Genomic DNA, 23,180 nt, shown 5'->3' with positions numbered 1-23,180 from the left:
AGGCTTTTTATGTTCTATATTTTCAGTTTTCTGTTTTCATAGAGCATTATCTTTTTACAAAAGCAATCTTTAATACCTGTTTTAACCATTCAGTATTTTAGTCTAGAGTCAGCTAATTATTTTCTTACTGGTCACAAAAGCCGTCAGTGACTAACAAAAACTCAAAAGCCTCATTAACCAAAATGCTTCAGTCCAGTCAAACTTTTTTTCTGTTATGTCTGCTCGTTCCTGGAGTCTTTGGAATATAGGCCATTTTTTTTGTGGTTGTCGATCTGTAGCAACATTAGATACTCCAATTAGTCAGTATCTAATTTTTCTGATTTTGTGAGGAGGCTATTGTGGTATTTTCCTGCTAAATGAAAGTGCATATATGATTAATTTAATTCATTCAGGAAGAGTTTTTAAAGACTTAAATGTCTTTAAATGTTATTAAAAATTAAAAATAAACAGCAGCAACTTTTTAACTTGAAAGGTGAGTAGCCAGAAGGAAGAATTCTTTCTTAACATCAATTGTCATTTTATTCCTTTAGAGGATATGGTTTGGACAATAAGGAGGTCAGTAGATATATAATACTTCATAGAATCATAGAATCATAGAATAGTTAGAGTTGGAAGGGACCTTCAACGGTCATCTAGTCCAACCCCCCTGCAAGAAGCAGGGACATCCCTGACTAGATCAGGTTGCTCAGAGCCTCATCCAGCCTGGCCTTGAACGATTCCAGGGATGGGGCATCCACCACCTCTCTGGGCAACCTGTTCCAGTGCTCTACAACTCTCATTGTAAAAAATTTTTTTCTCATATCTAATCTAAACCTACCTCCTTCTAATTTAAACCCATTACCCCTTGTTCTATCACAACAGGCCCTACTGAATAGCTTCTCCCCATCTTTCCTGTGGGCCCCCTTGAGGTATTGGAAGACCGCTATCAGGTCTCCCCGGAGCCTCCTCTTCTCCAGGCTGAACAGCCCCAACTCTCTCAGCCTGTCCTCATAGGAGAGGTGCTCCAGCCCTCTGATCATCTTTGTGGCCCTCCTCTGGACCCTTTCCAACTGGTCCATGTCTTTCTTGTGCTGGGGGCTCCAGAACTGGACGCAGTACTCCAGGTGGGGTCTCACCAGGGCAGAGTAGAGGGGGAGAATCACCTCCCTCGACCTGCTGGCCACGCTCCTCTTGATGCAGCCCAGGATGCGGTTGGCCTTCTGGGCCGCAAGGGCGCATTGCCCACTCATGTTGAACCTGTCGTCTACCAACACTCCCAGGTCTTTCTCCTCAGGGCTGCTCTCGATCCAATCCCCGCCCAGCCTGTATTTGTGCTTGGGATTGCCACGACCCAGATGCAGGACCTTGCACTTGGCCTCATTTACACTAGAAGAATAGCCAGTACATTACTAATGGTTGATTATCTTAAACCATAACTGGAAAGAAATCTGCATCATGAAACTTTAAACACTCTGACAGCTCTGATGTGATTGGAGGGGCAAACTCACCATTTGGTTTTGGGAAATATGATTTCAGTGAACGATTATCTGAGATGAGGAAGTTAGTGGGTCAGTAACACCTGTGCTCAGAGGAGCAGATGAAAGTCATCAGAAGATAAGAGGAAGGAAATAAGCATCCTCTTCAACCTACATTTGGGCCCATTCACAATTCAATGTGATGCCAACATGTGATAATATTGTGTGTGCCTACACAGCAGGTTGGGCCACAGGCCTGGATCTGGTCTATGATGTAATGGCCTGACTGACCATTCACACTCAAGATTCACTTTCATAAATAATCTGACCCCAAGCAATCCCTACACAGTATAAATCATGCTCTGCCCTGTGATAATTTGGGGGGAAAAAAATTGATGCTTCATCATTGGCAGTATCTCCAGTCAGCAGTGTCTCCCTTGGTGACTGCATTTGCTGGAGTTTATATTATTCCATGAACTCCCAAGTTTTGGTTACTGCTTCTGAGCTAAAACACGATATCTGACCCTGAGCACTGTTTCAAGTCAATGTGGTTTACTTTGCATTAAAAACTAGACTATTTGCACTAATGCAATCACTGACTGAAAAGGTGTTTTGTGAATCCACATCTTAATTCTAACCAAAGATGCAAGTGCTCTCTTAGTTTCAGTGCAAGGTGAAACATTAATTTACCTTCAGCATTGATTTGAACTAATGCATTTTGCTTTGCCCTGATATGGAGGGCACACAATGTTACCACCTTTCCGTTCATGGTGTAGCTTCTTCAACTATGAAGCTCCCAAACTATTCTGCAAGAGTTTCTCTATACTAAATGTCAGTATCTTCGCACTTTTCCACCCACGCAACATTTAAAGAGAGTTCAGTTTCTCTCCCATGGCCAGGAGACCTCATTCTCCTTTACCCAGGAGCACTTCCTGACCTGCCAGAGAAAGAAATTGTGACTTGTGACTTCAATTTCCCATGTGGGTAGACAGTATGTGGTCTATCCATGTTGGGTAAGATTTCAATTTCACAAAGTTTCTGATAATAGGATGGATTTTAAAACTTATTTACTCACATACTTCCTGTGTTAGGGCCAAAAGTGTGGAATGACTGACAGCGAAATATATTGTATTATAAAGGTTTGGAAATAGTAAAACAAAAATGTAACATCAGCACACCATTCCATACATATAGGTAATATGCTACCATATTGCTCAATAATTCATTTGGAACTTGGACTCTAATACATGCATATAAAAAAAAAAATCCAAACAATTTTTTTCTGTGCTTGTACTATGCAACAATATCACTACCGTGTGCTTGGAATTCTGTATTATTATCAATAGACACAGTAATCAAGATGCAGAACAGAAACAAAGTGGGGGGGTGTGTATTAGTTTCACTGGGGAGTTTTGTCATTTTAAGCTAATCATAACCAAATTGTATGAATAACTATTTAAGGAGAAACTAGTGAAGACTGAAGTTTAGAAAGTTCAACTTGCTAAATAGCAACTGAACTCAAAGCGATCAAAATACGGACCTTTTACTGATATCTTGTGCTGCTCCTGAAGGTATACTTATGAAGTCTTTTCTTGAGAGGAAAATGTTGCTATCACTCTAAAAACTTGCTTTAATAAAAGAAAATCTTTGACATGTCTTAATGGAGATGAAGGTTTTTTTCAGTTCCTTTTTATATTTAAGGGCATAAATCCATTAATCAAGTAGCTGACTAAATTTAAGACAATGTAGTTAGCCTTCAATTAAATGTATGAATAATACAATTTTGATTTTTAATATTCTCATGTACTAGCCTATGTATTTGATTTTGCATAGAAAGCTTTATTCTCTTGTTTAGGTCATTCTATTAAAAAACTGAACAAAATTATTCAATGCTTTGAGTGAACTGCAACAGACACACTACTTTCAAAAAGTTAGGAATCCACCACTGCTTTCTGGCAGTGACATGACACTTGAAAGCCCAATCTCTCCTTCCAATAGTGGGAATGGAATTAGAAGAAAAAAAAAAAAAAAGATTAACTGAGGTTGGATTCACTCTACAGGTACATGAGGAATCAGATCGAACTCAAGAACATCTCTTCATGGCTCATAAGAAAATAAACGAGAAAGTTGCATGTGGCATGAAAAATGTAGTAAAAATATGTTCTTCTTGGCTATAAGCAATGAATATTTTTACCCCTGCTCACCGTAGCTAATATGTCCCACATTATACCTGAGAGTTCAGCAAGTTTCACATTTATAGTCCATATAGATTAATTTTATCGACCATGCTGAGTCAGGAGTACTCATTTCAATACTTGGTGGCTGAGAGGGGTAGCAAAAGTCTAAAACAAGACCTCAGCAAGGAAAATATGTTCTGAAATGTTAATTTCTTCAACAGGCACTTAAAAAATGTTGTAAGGATCATGGCATAAAAATTACTTACCTCTTAAAAAAAATAGATACAACTGAATTTTAGAATTTATGGGGCAAGTACCTGGAATGTTTTAAATCTTCAGCACTAGTTCAAGACTGGATAGTTCAGCTTATTACTATGTTAGCTATTTATAAATGAAATAAAACAGCCCCACTTTAGACTCAGGGAAAAGTGTCTATTTTAATATACCGATCAATTGGTTTTGTTTTGATAGCAACAGCAAGTATACTGTTTCATCATAAATTTGCATCTTCCTTTCCCTTTCCCACTGGCTTCAGGTCACCTTCCAATCTTTTAAACTTCTCTCTTTTCAATCTCTGTTTTTATGTACCTTAAAAAGTGTTCTTTTTTTCCCTAGCATCAGAAGGCTTGACCCTTACTTTCATATTTTACAAACATTAATATTATTCACATACCTGTAATACAAACATGCTAATCACAAATAAAATAAAACACTATGCAAAATAACTAACACTGATTTCTGAATAGCTTCTATATTTCTTTGTAAAGACATAGACAGAATATCATGTAACTTTGGGGGGTGTGTGGAGATTTTGAAACTTTGGAAGTGGAAGACAAGATCAGAAATCATTTCATGATCCACTAGCTGACTTAGGAGAGAGTTCAAGTTTGGGGTTCAACCACTGGACCACAACTGTAGATAGCTTCCTGTTTGATCCTTTGGAGGGCTTAACTTCCAGAAATACCTTGTCTGTGGAGAGGGAAGAAAAAAAAAAAATATTTGTAAAAACTGAACTATTTGTAAAACCAAAAAATCTTACAGCTTTTAACTTATTCTTCCCGAGCATAGTTTGTTCACACAAATTTGAAAAAGTGTTCTAAAGATAATGCAATGTAAAAACTATTTAGCAAAACTCTTTTGCTTAATGTAGTAGTTTCATTTCTACGTATTATTTTCTTTCTTTTGATCTCAAATGGAAGTAAAAACTCAAACGTATTTCTATTATCTTTTCATGATTTAACTCCTCATTTGTTAACATACCAACTGCATTAAATGTTATCCACGTGGTGCTTTAGCTTAAATGCTAGAAGCTCAAAACATCAAATAAATTCTGAGCTAGCAGACTAGTGCAGTGATTTTTCCAGAGCTGGCTGTAGTGTGACAACAGTAGGTATTCATTCTCTGCTGAATATCATGGAGCAAGGTTTTTTTCATCCTGAGATAAATAGGTTGCCTGTGTAAAGAAGTAGAAGGTTAGTTTTCCATAAGTTTTTGAAAGAGGATAAAGAAATGGATCATAACACCATCCTCATTTTATTTTTCTAAAACTTTTGGCCAAAACCCTCAAGAATTTTGGCAGCCATTAGCAGTGGCATCACTTTATTCTTTCAAGTTTAGATATTTACAAACCATGTTTTTCTTTTCTGTTTTTAGCACAAGAAGAATGGGCCACAACCCGTTCCAGCCTAAAGGCACCACCTCCAAGGTCAGCCAGAGGGGGTTACAGGGAACACCCCTATGGTAGATATTGAAGGTCCTTCTCATCTGTGACCTCATCTCAGAGACAATTAATAGCCTGTGGTCTCCACATAAACAGCAACAAGACAAGTAATAGTCCATTTCTTTTCTATCCTAGGGATTACTGCTCATTATTATCCTATGTACTACTTGTATTTCCTATAACATTGGAGTGACATTGACATTAGTATTATTTTATAACACGGACTTAAAAAAAACACAGACAAAAAAACCTTTGGCAAGCATTGTCTATAAACCATTCAAAGATGATGTTCTGTTGGTTGTATTCATTGCTGTGTGTAACTTAAAAAGCATGACACTGTTACAGATCTTGAGTCTCTCTACATACTAGCTAAGGCTGAGTTTTTGTTTAGGGTTGCTGAAAGACTGTAATATGATTCTTTTTTTTTCCTTTTTTTTTGAAATAGACAATAATTAAGCTGTAGATAAGATGTTTTAACCTGTCTTTTTTAATATATGTTAGTTTAGATTAAGATGTTCGATATTAAGTTTGTAAATTTAATTTTAAATGCTGTTTTAATGGGGTTGAAAACAAGCAGCTACTGTATGTATGTAGCTAACTGAATTTGTTCAGTGTTTTAACCTGTATTTGTTAAAAAAAAATCACATAAAGTTCCATGTGTAAGCTTCTCTAAATAGGAAACCATAATTTTGTCAAATATGTTTGCCATAATTTGTCAATAAAGCTGAAACCTTTTGTAACAAACTAAATTTGGAATTACTTGTTTTCTAGCTTTAAATGCCTGCTTTATTTCTTTTTCAAGAGATGCCTAAAATGTTTTTTATATAAAAACTACAAAAATGAACCCAAGCTTGTTTTAAGATTTTTTGTGTAAGACTTTAAAAGTTGTATTAATAACTTCTGGTTGTTAAATAATTTAAAAGTTAACAAACTATGAAACTAAACTGTTACATGAATCATGGTTAGTATCCACTAATGTATAACATGTTAATGGAAAAAAAATGCTTTAGAACAATAAATGGATTTTAAACTATCCTCTAAGCTTGATCTTGCTAAACACAAACTCTGATTGACTTGTTTGTATTAGCATGTCTCTCGTGAGAATGTAATGGAGTTTAAAGAGGTAAGATTACCACTTACCACTGTTAGACTGTCTAAATGCTAGTTCTTCAACCTTTGAGTTTCCCCGCACATTAAATATCCCATTCAACATGTAAGCATTGCATAGATTCACCTATTTGTTTTCACTCAAAGGAGTGCGTTGACTGCATTTTTCGTAGTATATAACAATTTGTCTTGATAAACCAATCATCAGTGTCACTGCCCAGTTGTTGGTACTCAACTTCAAAAACTTTATTTGTAATTTTCAGTGCTAAATATCACCGCCCTTGAAGGCAGTTTAGAGGGCTGATATTTCTTTTGAGACTATCAGACTTGATGGCTGATGATTATTAAGGAAATATGTCGCAGGACTCAAAGGATGACTAAACGTTAAACAGGTAACACTAATAGTAACTCTGTAATTTTGCGTATGCAACAGTAATGTTAAATCTTCTCACTTATTAAGTTACTGATAGTTAAAAAAGTAAACCTACCAAAAGATAACAAATAGGTATATAGGCTATTAAAACAAATAATTAACATTAACTAGTGACAACAAAATTATTCTACAATATATAACCCTCAAGGTAATAAACAGAACTAAAATTAACAATAATAGTAATGCAACTCTTGCTAACAACAAGTATATAACCTAAATTTTTATGAAAAAAGAAAAAATGAACAGAAGACTTGATAGTAGGGATTCCAAAACTGTTAATCCTTTAAATACAGTCTTTTTGTTTATGGTGGCTTTTTGTCAATGTGATTGGTTTACTTTTTTGATGAGAATAAAGTACAGGCCTGTTGCTGTTCAGTTTGTGAACAAAATCTCTTGCAGCTGGAGTTGCATGCTAACTCTTGTTGAATAGTTTATGAAGCGTATGTTTTGTCATTTGAAGTGTTAAAGCGAATTTAGTAGGCTACACGATGGTTACATTGAGTTTATTCTGTCTCACTATTTCAGGACTCACAGGCACTGGACAGCTAAGCAGCAGATCTGCTGAGAAGGGGTCAGGTAAGCTCTGGTGCATCTCAGGGGTTTTTCCTGTTTTGTGTTTTGTCTATGCATTTGTTTTTACTAACACACACAAACATATTCAGCTAGAGTTTTAAAATAAATAATTCTTTCCAGTGATGTTTCTCTGCATAGCAATATAATGGCAATCAAAACATTTGCTTTGGTATGATATGACACCCTTCTTTTAAATAAAATAAGTCTTGTTGTCTAGCCTTTTAATGGTAAATATTAATATGATATACTTTGCAACTGCTCCTGCAAAAAATAAGAGCTGGTGTTTATTAAAAGCATGCTTACATTTTGGAAACAAACTAGTCACATGACAAAGAAAAATACAATACTAGCTTACATTTGCTTCTCAAAGTATTTATAATTTCCTCCTATGACAAAAGTATCTGTGAACAGACAGGAAGTTTGTTATTTATTCTTTTGCATGGTAGGTTTTTCTTTTTTATGCTTTGGAATGGCAGGAACATTAATGGTATTACCATGCAATGGCATGCATCAAGGCATAAATTTCTGTATTTCTCTGTTAAATGCATTTAAACATAAAGGTAATTAACCTTGATTAACCTTCTGATGAAGACTTCAGATTATATACAAGATTTTTGATTGCAAACAAATGATTTTGCTGAAACCATTAGAAAAATTCAGTTCAGATACAACTTCGTCCACTCACTCAGAAGTGTCAACCTAATCACAATACAAAAAGTACAGATTCTCTTCCTCTCTCATGGTTGTTAAACTAGATAAGAGTTAATAAACAAACCTGATGATGTTGCACACCACATCCACAATTGCAGACACATTTATTACTCTGGCATCTTTTCCCATAATTGTGGTCTGGCTGATTTAATGTTTTCCAGCTATCGATGTATTCAAAGGTTACTTACAAAACACAAGTTGTCTTGTATAACAAGATATGAAGGGCTTAATTTTCCTCTGCAAAGGGTTGCCGTAAGACCTTTATAAATTGGTTTGATTTATGTGCTACAACCACGCTGCAAGCCAAAGTGATATAACACAACATTAAGATTTGTCTACATATTACAGTCACATCAGTGTGAGTGTACCACTATAATAAAAGGCTTCCATCTACCCACCTTGTATAAAGTTATACAAATGTGCTTCAGTCAGTGCATGTTATATCTATACAAACAGGAAAAACACACTCTGCTGCTATAAATAGTTTCATACTGGTATAACTGTGATTATAGGTTATTACACATTATAGATTTTATTATATTTCAGGAAGTGCTCATATGCATTCCTGAAACTATTAATTACAGAAAACTGTGAGCAGGTCATACCTCGTGTGAGATCCAAGGCAAAGTACATAAAATTAATTTCTCACTTGTGCATCAGATTTTTATGTGAGGGTAACTACTGTGAACTCCTTGAGGATGGACTCCAATAAATACAGATTTATAGCAGAGCAGTGGGCTTTAATATCATTATCTCAAAGTCCTCTTTACTGCTTTTATTTGTGTACATTAAAAAAATGCAGAATATATCAGTGAAATGGTGCATTGTGAAGTATTCTGATACAATAATTATTTAGGAAAAAAAATAGGTTAATAAGTGAGTGCAAGCAGCTGTTTATGCAAACATTTGTTCTATTGATTTTCAGGAAATTAGTATGAAAAATTACCCATGACTGCATGTGCTGTTCTGTGCTACCTACAAAGTATATTTCACATCAGTTTCTGAACAAGTCTTACAGTTAATCAGCTATAGCTTCTTAATAAAACACCTACCTTCTTAATTTGTGAGGGAGTCTGGTTACTCTAATTAACAGACATCTTTAGGTCTTCCACAAAAAGCTGTGATGTATTCCGCACATCCACCAATCAGGTCAACCGTAATTCTGAGATCCTGAAAAATTGCAGGCATCATCAGAAAACACAGAACTTCACTGTGCTACAGGTAATTACAAGGTGCTAGTCACCAACTAAACATTTTTTTTTTTTATGAATTCACATACTAAGTAGTTTTGTTTGTAATAGGAAGAAAAACTAGTATAAAATGTTAAAAAAAATTAGTGAAAAATGCTGGAAGAGAAAACCAAAGTTGAAAAAGCAAGGTTTCCATTAAAAGATTTCCGAGATTTTTTGGTCCAGTTTGATCTCTAAAAGAACATAATGCATTATAATTTTCAGTACTTAAAACTGCAAAATCAGTACTTAAAACTTGAAATCACAGAATTATACTAAAATATTCATAATTGTTCCTCTGCAGCATCAAGATAAATATTCTTTTCATTGCTTTCTTTTTAAAATGGAGCTGCCTACTTCTGAAAAATTATTTGTTTTTCATGAGACAGTAGATAGCATGTGCACTCCTGGGTGAAAACCCTTATTGCCCTAAATAGCTAGGAGATTGTATTACAAATGCAAGCAATGCACATACCAAAAATTATTTCTTACTAATAGAATCAATGAACCAGTTTTGAAATGGATGATTTCTGGAGGTGGGTTATGCAACATTTGACAGTTTGCACTGTTGAAATGGTGGATAGTGGAGCGGATGACACGGTGGTAGAATCTGTTGCTGCATATGTCATACCGACACAGCTTCACTTGCTGGAAATTTATTTTGAGAGGAGGGAGCAATTTTCAAGTCCAGCTAGAAACAGAGTAGGAAGAAAGCGCCGAGGGGCTGAGAGCATTGTCACCTGCTGGAGCAGAACCCACAGAGCTGCACGACCAGGGATAAGCTGCTAGAAAAGTAACGGATGAAAAATTGTGCTACTGGACTGTTTTGTCTAGCAGACCTGTCGCATGTATTCAAGAGCCATTCTAACTGAAAAAATTAAATATCCCTAGAGTAGCAACCTTTATCAGAAAATGAAGTAGCGCCATGTAACTATTTCTTTCCTATATAACTTATCTTACACTGTTTAAACAAGATCTTAATTCTTCATATAAATAAATAAAGAACCTTAGGAAATACAGTATACCCGACCACCTCAAAGGATGTTGGCAATGTTTTTCTAGCTCAAAGCGGTCGTCAACCTCCATTCACAATAACGGAGCTATAGCCATAAAGCTAGAAAATATTCCATTCTGCACATGCCCCATTCAGTCTATAACCCAGCAGTAATTACTCCGTTATACTTGAACATGTGCTGACTTCTAAACTGAGTAACACCGATGTTTGTAAAAGTGAATGAGCGCATGTAAAACAGAGCACTGTGTCTATGGCAGCTCTGAAGGAATGGATGTGAAGACTTGGTCATTAAGTGCAGCAGGCTGGAAGAGTCTGTTTCTCCCTATTGCTAGGGAGCTGCCAGACTGCAGCCAGGACTGAGGTGCTGAGCAGAGTGTCTGGAATTTCGTAAAGCAACCAAGTTACCATTAGATAATGAACACATACATAAGTGCTTCAGTTAGAAGACTTAAGATTTTATCATAAGAATATAGATTTATGTTAGTCTTCATTAAATATCATCCAAGATTATTATCTGAAGGTTAAAATCAAGAACAAGTTATGTGTTGTGTTCAAATAAAAACCAATTTGGTCTACATTAGTGATTAATTTCCTTCATGTTTAACAGTAGGAGTGTTGTTTTGTGTACTGTCTTTCTAAGAAGTCCAAGGTTTTATGAAAGTCAAATAATGCAGTTATAAAACTATAAATGGTGTCAAAGGAGAGTCATAGAATAAACTAAACATGAGAGAGAAAAAGTCTTAACACTTGAAAGAAGAATATAATCCATTAAGGAAGGGAAGTCCTAGAAAGTTTTCCATACTGTATTGTATTAACTTGCAGAAACAATTAAGTCAAGATTGTATAAAGATTAAATAGGGACATCACTGGATAGCAGTATTCTCCATACAACCTACTTAAAGATATCTCATGCTCTGTGAAGTTTACTGGTACATTTCCTTTCTTTTATGTAAAAATACTATCTAAAATGAAAAGATAACTGAGAAACTCTACCTCAATTTCCTAAGCAGCTACATATTTTGACAGAAAAAAAAAAATTGTTTTCCTGTAATATTGTGAACAAATAACAAATTTAAACAAAAGTATAATCTCCCCACAGAATTGTTGTGGTTTAACCCCAGTCAGCAATCTAGTACCATGTAGCCACTTGGTCGCTCTCCCCCTCCGCAGGGGATGGGGGAGAGAATTGGGAAGCAAAGAAAACTCGTGGGTTGAGACAAAGACAGTTTACTAGAATTGCAAAGGAAGAAGTAATAATATATATATTAAAATAATTATAATAATAATATATAGAGAGATAATAAATATACAAAATGAACGATGCACAATCTCTCATCACCTGATGACCTGATGACAGGTACAGCCTGTCCTGAGCAGTGATTGTGGAAAGAATACCAAAAACAATCCCAGAATGATCCCAATAGCAAGAGAAAGAGGGAGAGAAAGAGCAACAGAGAGTCCACTGGCCAACTCCTACTTATATACTGAGTGTGACATTTATCGCATGGAATATTCTCTTTGGACAGTTTGGGTCAACTGTACTGGCTACACCCCTCCCAGCTTCCTGCACCTGCACATTAGTGAAACCTGGGAAGCTGGAAAAAGTCTTTGGTTTCTTTAGAAACAACTAATAGCATCAGTGTATTATCATCATTCTTCACATACCAAATCCCATACTAAATCCAAAACACAGCAGCTACTGGGAAGAAAATTACCTCCATCACAGCCAAAACTACGATAAGAATCTATTTACTAACAACTTACTAGCAAAGATAAAGAAAATAGTAGGGTTTTTTTTTTCTTCAGTGTTACCTGAATTATTTTATAATGCCGCAGAACTTAATTCAATGGCTCAAGATTGCAAGAAGATGAAGTAGTTTGGGAAAAATGTTCATAAAGTCGGAGTCATAGAATAAGTTATAAATTTGTACTATGTGACAAAGAACCTAATTATCCCTGTTATCAGAACTTACGTGTTTTGGGGGTTCAAGAGGGCAGAGATCATTTGTAGATGCGTTTTATCAAGGTAGGAAACAAAAAAAAAATTACTAAGAGATTACATAGTTTTTAGAAAAAACTCCAATAATTTTAGTTTACAAAAATTGAAAAGGCTGGCTGTAATTAAAGATATGCCAAAGAATGAAAATCATATTTGTTACTATTTCAAGTTATCCTCTGTTGTCTACAGATGAACCAACATACAAAAAGAACCCCAATTAATAAATAAAATCACAGGAAAAAAACTTAACAAATATTTGAATGCCAAACAGAAAAGCAAGTCTAAAGTCTTCTGAAGTTTTTTGTCCTCCATCAAAAATTTAGATGCACTCTGTGACCTCTGTCAGTTATTAGAACCCAAAAGTTATCCAAAAAAGTATCATGTCTTATCCATTTTACTGTATTGGTCTATGGAGACAGAAAAGGCACAGAGGTAACTTTCTCAGACCAGTTACGGCTTCAAAGATGATCACCCTCTTCCACTCTGTTGTTAGGTAATTACATTTTTCTAGTCATTATTATTGTTCATTGGAACCTGACTGAAACCTTTTAAATCATTAAGCTTTTCCTTTTTCTTCAATTGGTTTTGTTTCTGGTCCTGTAGGTTAGATGCTAAAATCCATTTTGAGACATTAAGGAAAATGATTCCCACTGAAACAGTTGGTGATCTACATAGTTATTAGACAAATTATGAGCTTTGCTCATGAACATGCTGATATCTTTTAGTGAAGAAATGCTGTATATAGTATTTATTTTCTGAAATAGTAGAATCTAAAGAACTGTGGCTCCCAGTCTAAGTACAGGAAAGATTTTCTGTCCTTTCACAATCTCTAGTTGACTAAGTAATTTATATTATAACTCAGCAGATAATTTAAAAATTGTTATAATACATCTCTAAATCATGCGTATCTGGAACAAAGTTTTCATTCTCAAGCAGAAGCAATCTCTGTCATCTTAAGCATAAGAAATAGAGATTTCTAACCTTCTACTAAAAACGTCTCTGTTTTAAAGGTTTGTTTTCCTTATATAAATCCTAATAAAGGACTGGGTTTAGTACTTATTGAAAGATATAAATGCCTCCTTTCCTAAAATATTTCAATTAACTGAAATCTAGGATGCTTTACCAGAGAATAACAAGATTTATTTAGAAAGTAATTTCAAGCTTTCATATTTCAAATCTGTAAATCAGAAGGAAGATTTATTGGAGGAAGATCATAGCCACGCTGTAAATGTATAGGTCATAAATCACATATTAAAAGGAAAAAAGGAAAGAAAAGGCCGTGTAGTTGATTTTGTAAATCCTGTGTATGCCCAAAGACTTTTTGAAGATGCTGTATAGAAACAATCAGAACTTTTTTTACATCTTTTAGCATCATTGGGGTGTACAAATCAGATAGTGGAAATGTTTGAGTGCCCTCATAAGAGCAGAATTAAATCTGAAATCAATGTTTCTTGTTTCTTCATGTTGCTGTTGTACCTTATGGATTTAATGGAAGTACAGTTTCTTATTTTATAACATTATTATAAAGTGTGAGAGTACCTGCTTATATCATGTCTGGCACTGTTCTTGCCATGCTGGATGCATTGGCTGATGATGGATAGCTTACTCACAGGAAAACAATGAATGCCTTTGTGATGTGCCCTTGCATTACAGGACCTTCACACTGTGTTACCACAAACAAGTCAGAAGGGCAAACTGCTGAGCTGCTTATTTATGACTTCTTAGCATTCTGGGTGGTTTTTTTTCTTTACTTCTGCACAGTAAACAGAACAAAATATGTAGTTATTTTGTATCATGGTTTGCTATATTTGTTTACATATTCATTGTTCAGCTAATAACTCATTATATTTCTTCTTGAACTTTAAAACAGTCTGGTACAACCACTGGCAAAATTCAGTGGGAAGGTCTTGCCTACGTAGCTTCTTTCTTTTTTTTTTTTTTCCTGTTCTTCCCAGAAGAACATAATTGTTCATATACCTACTTTAGCTAAAAAGATAATCAAGAACACTCTCATTCAAATGAAATGTTGCTATTCTCCCATAATCTAGGACTTCAGCTTAGTATTTTAAGCATATTTAAAATTGATAGTGTTCTTTTTCTTATCCTGTAGAGTATTTTGAGCATTATATTTCCTTTTAATATCTCTATCTAAATCCATGATGTAAAGATACCAATGACTGACAGGAATGACAATTATGTTGGATTCCAGTTAAGCAAAGTAGCTTTTTGATGGAGAACTCAATCCTGCAAATCTAACTCAGGTTTCATTTACTAAAAATCCATGCTGACATCAAGGAATGAAAAGGGAATACAAAATTCAGAATTTTATCTACAGTTAGTTTTATAATTTAGTACAATTCAAACAGAACACATTTCTCTTAAGGACTGGATTGTGTTATTCCAGTCCTGCTTAGCAAGCAATGTGAAATAACCTTGACCCAGGAAGAGTACTTCAGTTACAGTACCAATATCAAGATTCTACTTTTTATATTGTCAAAATATTTTTTTTCATGTGAAAGAAAAATACTTAGTTGAAGGTACTTGCTTGGGACTGTCACTCACTCCAAATCTCAACTTGGCAACCAAGTTCATCCATTTACGGTAGTCACCACTTTATTTCTGTGGGGTGAGAACTAACAAATAGCTTTCTGAAGGAGACACAATAGTTTTCTTTACATAGTCCTTAATGACAGTATTAGTGAACTTTGCAGATCTAAGGCAAAAATGAGCTGCCCGCTAGACTGTGAAGGCCTGTGGGATACGTGCTTTAGGGAATCTAGTGCTCATGTGAAAGAAAGGAAGACAGCTATCTCTTATTGTAACACCAAGAATACTGCATAGCTCTTGTAAAGCTTAAATAGCACCTACAGAACTTTTAAAAAATTGCTACATAGAACTCAAAATGCTTACTAAAGGAAGCAAGTATTTTAATCTCTGCCTTGTAATGGAGAATTAGAAAAACAGTGAAGCTGAATGATTTGGCTAAGGTCACTCAGCAGGTCAAAGAGGCGTAATAAAGTGCAATTACCAAAGCAACAGGCAAGGGTAGGAAGTTGCATCAGGAAATGAAACCCACGTTGTATTTGGAGCTGTGATTTGTTTTGAGAACTGAACTCTCATCCACGGTGCAGATATACTATCATCGCTTGAAGCCTGCAGGGCTTTACTAGGCAACTGGATGAAGCAGTGAGAAGAATGTGTGCATGTAGTGAGCATACATACATATGCAAAATTACATTGAAGAAGCCTCTTATAATTAGCCTTTTCGGTTTGTATTATAGCTGTATTTTTCTATAGCTTTTTCACCTGTTGCCTTGGTAAGTTTCTGATGCTGTATGTCTTTGATGAACAAGGAATACATCTCCAAACACTGGTAAGGGCTTGACTCCTGGTAATACCCAATGCTTTCAACATAGCACTGAGCACAATAGGACTGAACCCTGAAAATCTACATATTGTTAAACTTTATAGTGCTGACAATTCTAGAAATAACAGAAGTTCTATTTTAGACCATTGCAGGGATAATTTTTGACTCAGAGTTGGGGTTTTTTTCTTTCGAGTCTGCTTAGCTAGATTAGTGGAATTAAGACACTTGGCTTTGTAATACAGAGTCAACCAAAAATAACCCTACAAATATATTTAAGGATCTAGAAAACAGTTTCAGTTTTTTGATATAAAATAATTTTTATACCAAGTTCTTCATCTGTACTTATTTAGGTGACTCATTTTCCTTCACAACTCTCTCAAATAAAATACAGAACTCCAAAATAAGCTACACAATTTTAATCTGTCATACCTCCATTTTTCTAATTTATTTTTTAAATGTACTATTGGCAGGACTGGTAATACAATATACCATAAAGATCCCCAGTACTTTCTATAAATGCAACTGTGTCCACTTTGAATTAAATTTCCAGCAATGGGTATATGCGCAGTCCGAAGATTTTGTCCAAAATGCCAACCAGTTCAGAAAAATACAAGATTTTCATCATTTACAAAATAATAAAAGTTCCTTTTTTTATCAGCAAATGTCTATGAAATTATATTGCAAAATATGTGTCACAGTACACTTTAGTGTTGGTTTCTCATGCATGAGTGTGTAATAACTGCCTTCCTTTGTCAGACCGTGAATCTATGAATCTATCCTGACCAGTATCTTTCTTCTGTCAGATCCAGAAATGGATGCTTGGGGTGCATGGTGGAGGGGTAAGGAGAAGTAGATAGAACAATGAAGAAGCTCTATCTGTATTAGGAAATTAAACAACACCAGAATGATCGTACCTCAGACTTGTCTTCCCAGTGCCCATATTTTTAATTCCACTGTCTTGCCTAATGTACAAATAAACAGCTGTATTAATGTGTAAGGGTTGTGTGCCCAAATAGGCTCTTATCTGTAGAACCACTGGCTGACATTCCCAGGTGCTGGGGTCTGTGCAGTGATTTGGGTTACAAGAGAAGTGGAGGGATTTTCATAGCCAAACAGCTGAGTTTGACTAAAAGAAAGGAATGGATTATATTCTCCTTCAGCATCTCTACCAGTAGAGTTTTGTGTGAAGGTAGGCAAATTAGTCAAAGTAAAAGCCCACTAATGCAGTATTTCTTGTTGTCTTCAGGTCTTGCAGAAAATCCTGGGATCTGATTTTCAGTAGAATTGCAAGTGGCATCATCAGGAGTTGTGCCTGACTATGCAAAGTGCTGCTTAAGATTAGATATTTAAAAAAAATTAAGCCTTGGATTTCCCAGCTTATGTAACAGTGATGAACAGTTTATTTTAACTCAGAAATATAATAATAAAAATTAGTCACACTGATGAGATGTTCACACAGTAGAGCCACAAGTGGCACAGAAAGCCAAACACAAAATTCATAATTTTGTCAAGAAAATTTAAGGATTTGAATGGAGTTAAGCAAATTAATGAAAGAGCAACACATTGAACAATGAGGATAAAAGAAATACTGAATAGCTGTTCTTTCAGTGCCCTTTCTTATGCATGAAATCAAGCAGAAAAAAAAATTAACTCAACCATTGTAAAGCCTTTGTCAAATATGTACAAGAAAGGAGATGAATTAGGGTTTCACTGGCCCATAATTCGGATTTGTCTATTTCAGAGCACTTGGCTTAGTTTAACCACTTGTTTTGCAAGCCTGACTTTTATACTTACTTAATACTTTCCATCATAGAAAGATGTCTCTAAGTTTATGGAAGGGTTTACACAGTCTGCAAATCGAGGGTTTATGCAATTTGTAACAGGAACTTGCTTTTGGTAGGGGGAATTGTTCTGAGAGTTGCAGAAATCATGTTTTGATGATTTCATGAAAATCTGTTTGTTTTGGAGAATATCATGAGACATCCAAAAAGTTGCCCTTTGCCAACTCAGTAAACTTGCTATAAGCTATACAAAAATATCTACACTCCCCTACCCACTGATCAGAATTCTTTTCTTTTATATGAAGTTACCTTAGTGTGGCATTTAGGAAAATATTGTGCACATTCATCACCTAGCGTCAAATACCTAGCTTTTGCCACTGCAGGTACCTAGGGTACCTATACATTCAGTGGAGTGGTCGAGTGGTCTTTGCTTACAGAAAATAAATCAGAGTGCCTAAGCCTGGTACTCTGAAACACTGTCTGGATGTACCTTCTCTCCATTGGCCGGTTGAAGAGACTAAATAATACATTTTTTTAAAAATCTCTCTCTTCAGCCTGAATCTTCAAATTATCTCTCGATCCATTTATTTTAATAAGAACTGATTTTAATTAGTCTGTCATAGAACTGATTATGTTAATATTATCAAGAAATGAAACACAACTCCAACTCAACCTGTTCTCACAAGTTCCCGTTCTCATCCATACCAGCACTCAGAAGTAATTTGCTCAGGATGAATAGAATTACTCTGCTGCATTATCTGCATAAAGAGTGTTGCTGTTCATAAAATTCATTGCCACAAACCTCCTTTTTTATTACATTGGTAAAAGCATACTCATATGACTGTGCATGGACCATGAGCCTTCATCTCAAGAAGATGATTGCAGGTGGAGAAGAGGTATTGAAGGCAGCACTTAATAAATTTGTAGCATTATAAAAAAAAAGAAAACATTACATGAGAAAGCTGCTGAGCTAAAATGATATCACTGAAGTTCCATACAGTAACTTTAAAAAAAAAAAAAGTTCAAAAAAGATTCAAAACTAGAAATGCTAGTATTTATTTTGTTCCCTTTCCTCATTTTTGCTCGGTTGTGAACATTCATTATTTTAGAGACCCTCAGCAGTGGATCACATGCTCTTCCATTCTGCTTGTATTAGGCATAGGAATGTCTCAGAACTGTGTAGTAAATTACATTATTTTTTCAAACTGCTTTATTTAATAGCTAGCAGAATTTGGAAGGTAGTGTCTTCCAAGAGTTTCCTGTCATCGAGACTAACCCTGTGTCACAGAGATGCTGTGTGAATCTACATAAGCCATTTAAGCTTAAATATTAATGTGACAACTAATTTTGTGTTCTTCATTGAATATGTCTGCCCAACTTTGTCTTGATTTTCAGATTTTTGGAGCCCTTAGGGAAGTAATGTACCTTTTGAATGGTTTTCAGGGAATTCACAGTGTTCAACATCATTTGCAGTAAATCAGTGGAATCTGAAGAGCCTCAGGTTGGGACTCTGCAGCTCTGAGTTCTGGACTTGCCAGTACCACCCTCTCTAGGACATGTTGGCACTCAGACTTACAGTGATCTTCCAGTCTGTCAGGTGAGCTGTCGTATTTGTCTATATGTTTTTAGTTTATGTCAAATGTGAGATAATTCAGCTTACCTCGGCCTTCAAAAAGATAGGGTTGTTTTAAAGTAGTTCACATGATGTTTGCCATTGGAAGTGAGCTCATACACAGATAGAATCATAGAATCCTATGATGCATTTACTTTGAGACAGGATTGTTTGATAATGTATCCAAGTTCTTATGCTCTCTTTCTGTGGTAAAGAAATACAGTATTTAATCAGCTTTCTCACAGAAGTAACATAAAAATAATCAAACTGTATTTATGCAGTATGTTGAACATAGAAATAGTTTTTTAAAATGCAAAATATTTGGAGAAATCATGTCCCTTCAATGAGTTAACTCATTCAGATGGTCATGTTAAAAGCAAATTTTGCGGATTCTGGGGGCTCTTGCTCTATTCTCCACTTGTTCATCTAGAAAAATCTTGGTATTTTCATGAGCTGTTGTGAACATACACTTATTAATATTTATAAGGTTCAGTTACAGCAGCATTGTTACTACAAACTATGGACAATGAAAACCTGTAAGAAAGTAAATAAATCTCCACCAGTGGACATTTGGATGGAAAACAGTAAACAAAAGAGAGTCATACCACTAGTGTTTAAGATAGATACAAATATTTCATTCAATCTCATATCCAGAAAGAATTGTCTTGTATTTTCCTTGTCATCATGTGTTCTGAATGAGATGACACTTTTTTGCCCATGTTGGTTTTGAATTTGTTCTCTACAAATGGTGATAACAATTTGAACTATGCCTTGTTTAGATTTAGATTTTTCTCTTCAGAGAAAGAGCTAAAAGAATGTGTCCAAAAGCTATTAATACCTAACACATCTCTAGACTTGAGAAAAAAATCAGTGCATTTTTCAAGATTCCTCCTCCTAGATAGAGCTGGAAATAAACCCCAGGTCACAGCACTCACACTCCAGTTTTAAGCAGGCTGTGAGTGAGATAAAAAAATGGGTGAAAATATGCAGGTTTCTTAAGGGTTTACTTAGATTATAGTTGAGTGTGTTAATACTTTCTAAATAGTAATCTAGAGCTCAGGAATGATTTTCAAATTATAGCAATGTGGAATAAGAAGATTGATGCCACTATTATTATTTGTGCTTTGCACATAGCAAATGGAAAGAGAAGGAGGAAGCAGTTTGCTCTGTATCATACAGAATGCTACTCATCAGAACCAAAATACCTGTACTTATAGCTTAGTTCCTGACCATTGGAGTATGTTTCCTAAAATGGCTTAAGGTGAGACTTAGAAGATCACTTTCACTCTTTGCCTAAAGAAAATGACAGTGTTCTTGGAAACTCAGAGTAGTTATTCCATTTGACTTGATAACTTCAAGTTTTAATAAGTGAAAGAGTGTTTCAGGAGAGTGGAAGACCCCACTTATATTTCCAGAAGATGAACAGAAATCTGTGGTGTAAGAAAGGGAAGTCTGATTTTTCCCCGTACTCAGGAAACCGGAACGTCCTAGTAAAATACTAAGATTTATCAGCTTCCATGACTTACTTTGCATTTTCTGACTTTCTTGTTTTTCAGTTGTATATATAAGTGCATATATACTCAATTCAGGTCCAAAGGGCAATTTCGCCCCTCTTCAGGTATGTGCTGAAAACAAGTGGGATAAAATGAGGGTTGCGGAAAACTGGAATACGTTTCTCAGAGAAGGCCTTGATGCCCCATCCCTGGAAACATTCACGGCCAGGTTGGATGAGGCTCTGAGCAAACTGATCTAGTTGGAGATGTCCCTGCTCCTTGCAGGGGGGTTGGACTAGATGACCTCTGAAGGTTCCTTCCAACCCTAACCATTCTATGATTCTATGAAATGCCCTCTACTGTTTAGAAAATGGGATGAGATGCCTAGCATAGACTATATAGCTGTCTTTTAGATAACTGAGTTTAGATAACTGGGTGAAATTCATCCCAGCCTTGATAATTAAACTTTTACGGAACAGAATTTTAAACTTCAGTTCAGGTTCTTACATTAAAAGCTACATATTGTGTGTATCATATCATATAATTAATTAAATTGTGTAGAGCTGAGAGAACACAAGGCTTGACACATATACTTTACCTTGGAGTCTGAGGTAAGCTTGTTCTGTGCCCAATGCTCTGCTGTTGGACAAGAGGTTGAAAAGCAGTCCTAGAGAAGCATAGCCCAATGCACAAGAGCTTTGCTGTAATAGAATAGGCCATTCAGGGCCTTCACTTTTTGCTCTGCATGTGCAGCATTCACCTCACGGAACCTGGACTGTGGAGTTTCCCAGAAATGGATTTTCTGTACTTCCATAACTTTTACTAATTCTTTCCTCTGGTGACTTTGTGGTTGAATTGCTTGTTTATTGAATAAATGGGATTTGCTTATGAGAAGGTACTTCTGTTGATAACCCTCAACACTTCAAATGATAGGTTAGAAACTTTCATTTGTATTTGAGCACTGAAGACATATTTTTGTTTTCAGAAGTGCTGAAAGCCTGCAACTTTCACTAGCCTCAACTTTAGGTTCTCAAAAATCAGGAGTCACCACTGGCACAAAAGATCTAAATATCCTCACCCAGAACACTTTTTTTAACTTCTTGTCTTGCATCTTTATACAGATACTGTGGAAATTAATATATTACAGATTTTGAGACAGCCAGCTAGTATTAATGAAAGCCACAGAAGTACTGAAGATGCATATATTACACTAATATTTCAGTAATAGCTTGAATTGCAGCAGAAGTGAGCCTACTTTATTTTTCTAAAGTATCCCTAATGACTGGGATATGTTTCTGTACTCATGCAATATAGTGATGATCTATGAAAACAGGTAAGCAAATAAGAAGATAAATTGTATAAGTATGTGCATTTTTCTAAAGGTAGATAGAAATAAATGTTGGAGAATATTCAGCTTGAAGCTCATAGATACAAGAACTGTGGACCATGCTAGTAACAAATACACTAGGCTGTTAGTTAATCATAGATCTTACTGGTGAGTTCTGTAGCTACATCTGTAACTGCTCTGCAGCATGTGGATTTGAGTGACTAAGCACTCATTGTAACACTGATACAGAGACAAATGTTTGGTTGGGGCTAAATCTAGCCTTTAGGCTGTGTCCTGAACTCTCTTTTCTCTCAAAGTCAAACATTTTTAGCTTTTATTGTCCTGACCAGCTGACTTCACTCAGCATTAGTTTCTCATCAAATGCACTTCTCCTCTATGTCTAAACTGACCGACCAAAGAAGTTGTATTCTTCAGACATGAAACAGATTTTTATTACTGAGGTCCACAGTGCAGATCACTGGAAGTTACATAATAATGTGAAAGGACATATAATTGAAAGGCTGTCAGAAGATAAAAGTGTATCAAGCTTCCCAGAGCATTCGCATTGCAACTCATGAAGTCGGATGACATTGAAAGAGCATTTAGTGTTTAAGGCGTGCACCTCCAATGACTGTGCTCCTCCACAGATTGATACTGTTGAAGTATCAATCACAAAGTCTTTAGCATGGAATTTAATGCAGGAGTTTTCCAGTAAAGAAGTTAGCTGTTCCAGTTCACAGTAACTTTCTAGCTCAACTTACCTGCTGAGGACAAAGTAGATTGTCCTTGAGTAGGAAGGATTGCTCTCATCTTATTCTTCCCACTGGAGCAGAGACAGAGTAGAATATGAGTACATATGGAGCAAGGAACAACAAGAGAGTAACTGCAATACAGGCATATATTATTACTAGATTTTTTTTTAAATGTCAAGCAATAATACATGAGAAATAAAAGTAAGTCTGTACCCATCCTGAAATTCTCCTAAATGCGCAGTAGCACTGTAAAAGATGCCTGTATTTACTGCAAATAATAAAACTGTAGCATTACACTAACCAAATTCAAATCAGTTCAACTGCATAATTTTCAGTGAAGAGGTGCTTATAAAACACAAAATGAATGCCGGAATGGAAGGTTCATTTCTTCCTAATCAAAAGCAGTCAGCTTTAAACACCAGCCAGTCAG

At 35.6% G+C, this 23,180-nt stretch overlaps 1 protein-coding gene across 1 annotated transcript in view; it reads left to right on the top strand.

The window, feature by feature from the left end:
• KHDRBS2 (KH RNA binding domain containing, signal transduction associated 2) overlaps nucleotides 1-6,386 on the top strand; it is a 394,032-nt gene extending 387,646 nt beyond the window's left edge. Inside the window, exon 9 of the mRNA XM_086743272.1 lies at nucleotides 5,285-6,386. Within this exon, the coding sequence (XP_086599398.1) occupies nucleotides 5,285-5,382 (98 nt within the window). The 3' untranslated portion in view covers nucleotides 5,383-6,386. The remainder of the gene's footprint in view (nucleotides 1-5,284) is intronic.
• Nucleotides 6,387-23,180: the final 16,794 nt, after the last annotated feature.

The sequence above is a fragment of the Chlamydotis macqueenii genome, chromosome 3 (assembly GCF_036417535.1).
Source record: "Chlamydotis macqueenii isolate bChlMac1 chromosome 3, bChlMac1.mat, whole genome shotgun sequence".
Lineage (NCBI taxonomy): Eukaryota > Metazoa > Chordata > Aves > Otidiformes > Otididae > Chlamydotis > Chlamydotis macqueenii.
The sequence above is the reverse complement of the archived record's forward strand: the minus strand, read 5'-3'. Positions and strand labels throughout refer to the sequence as shown.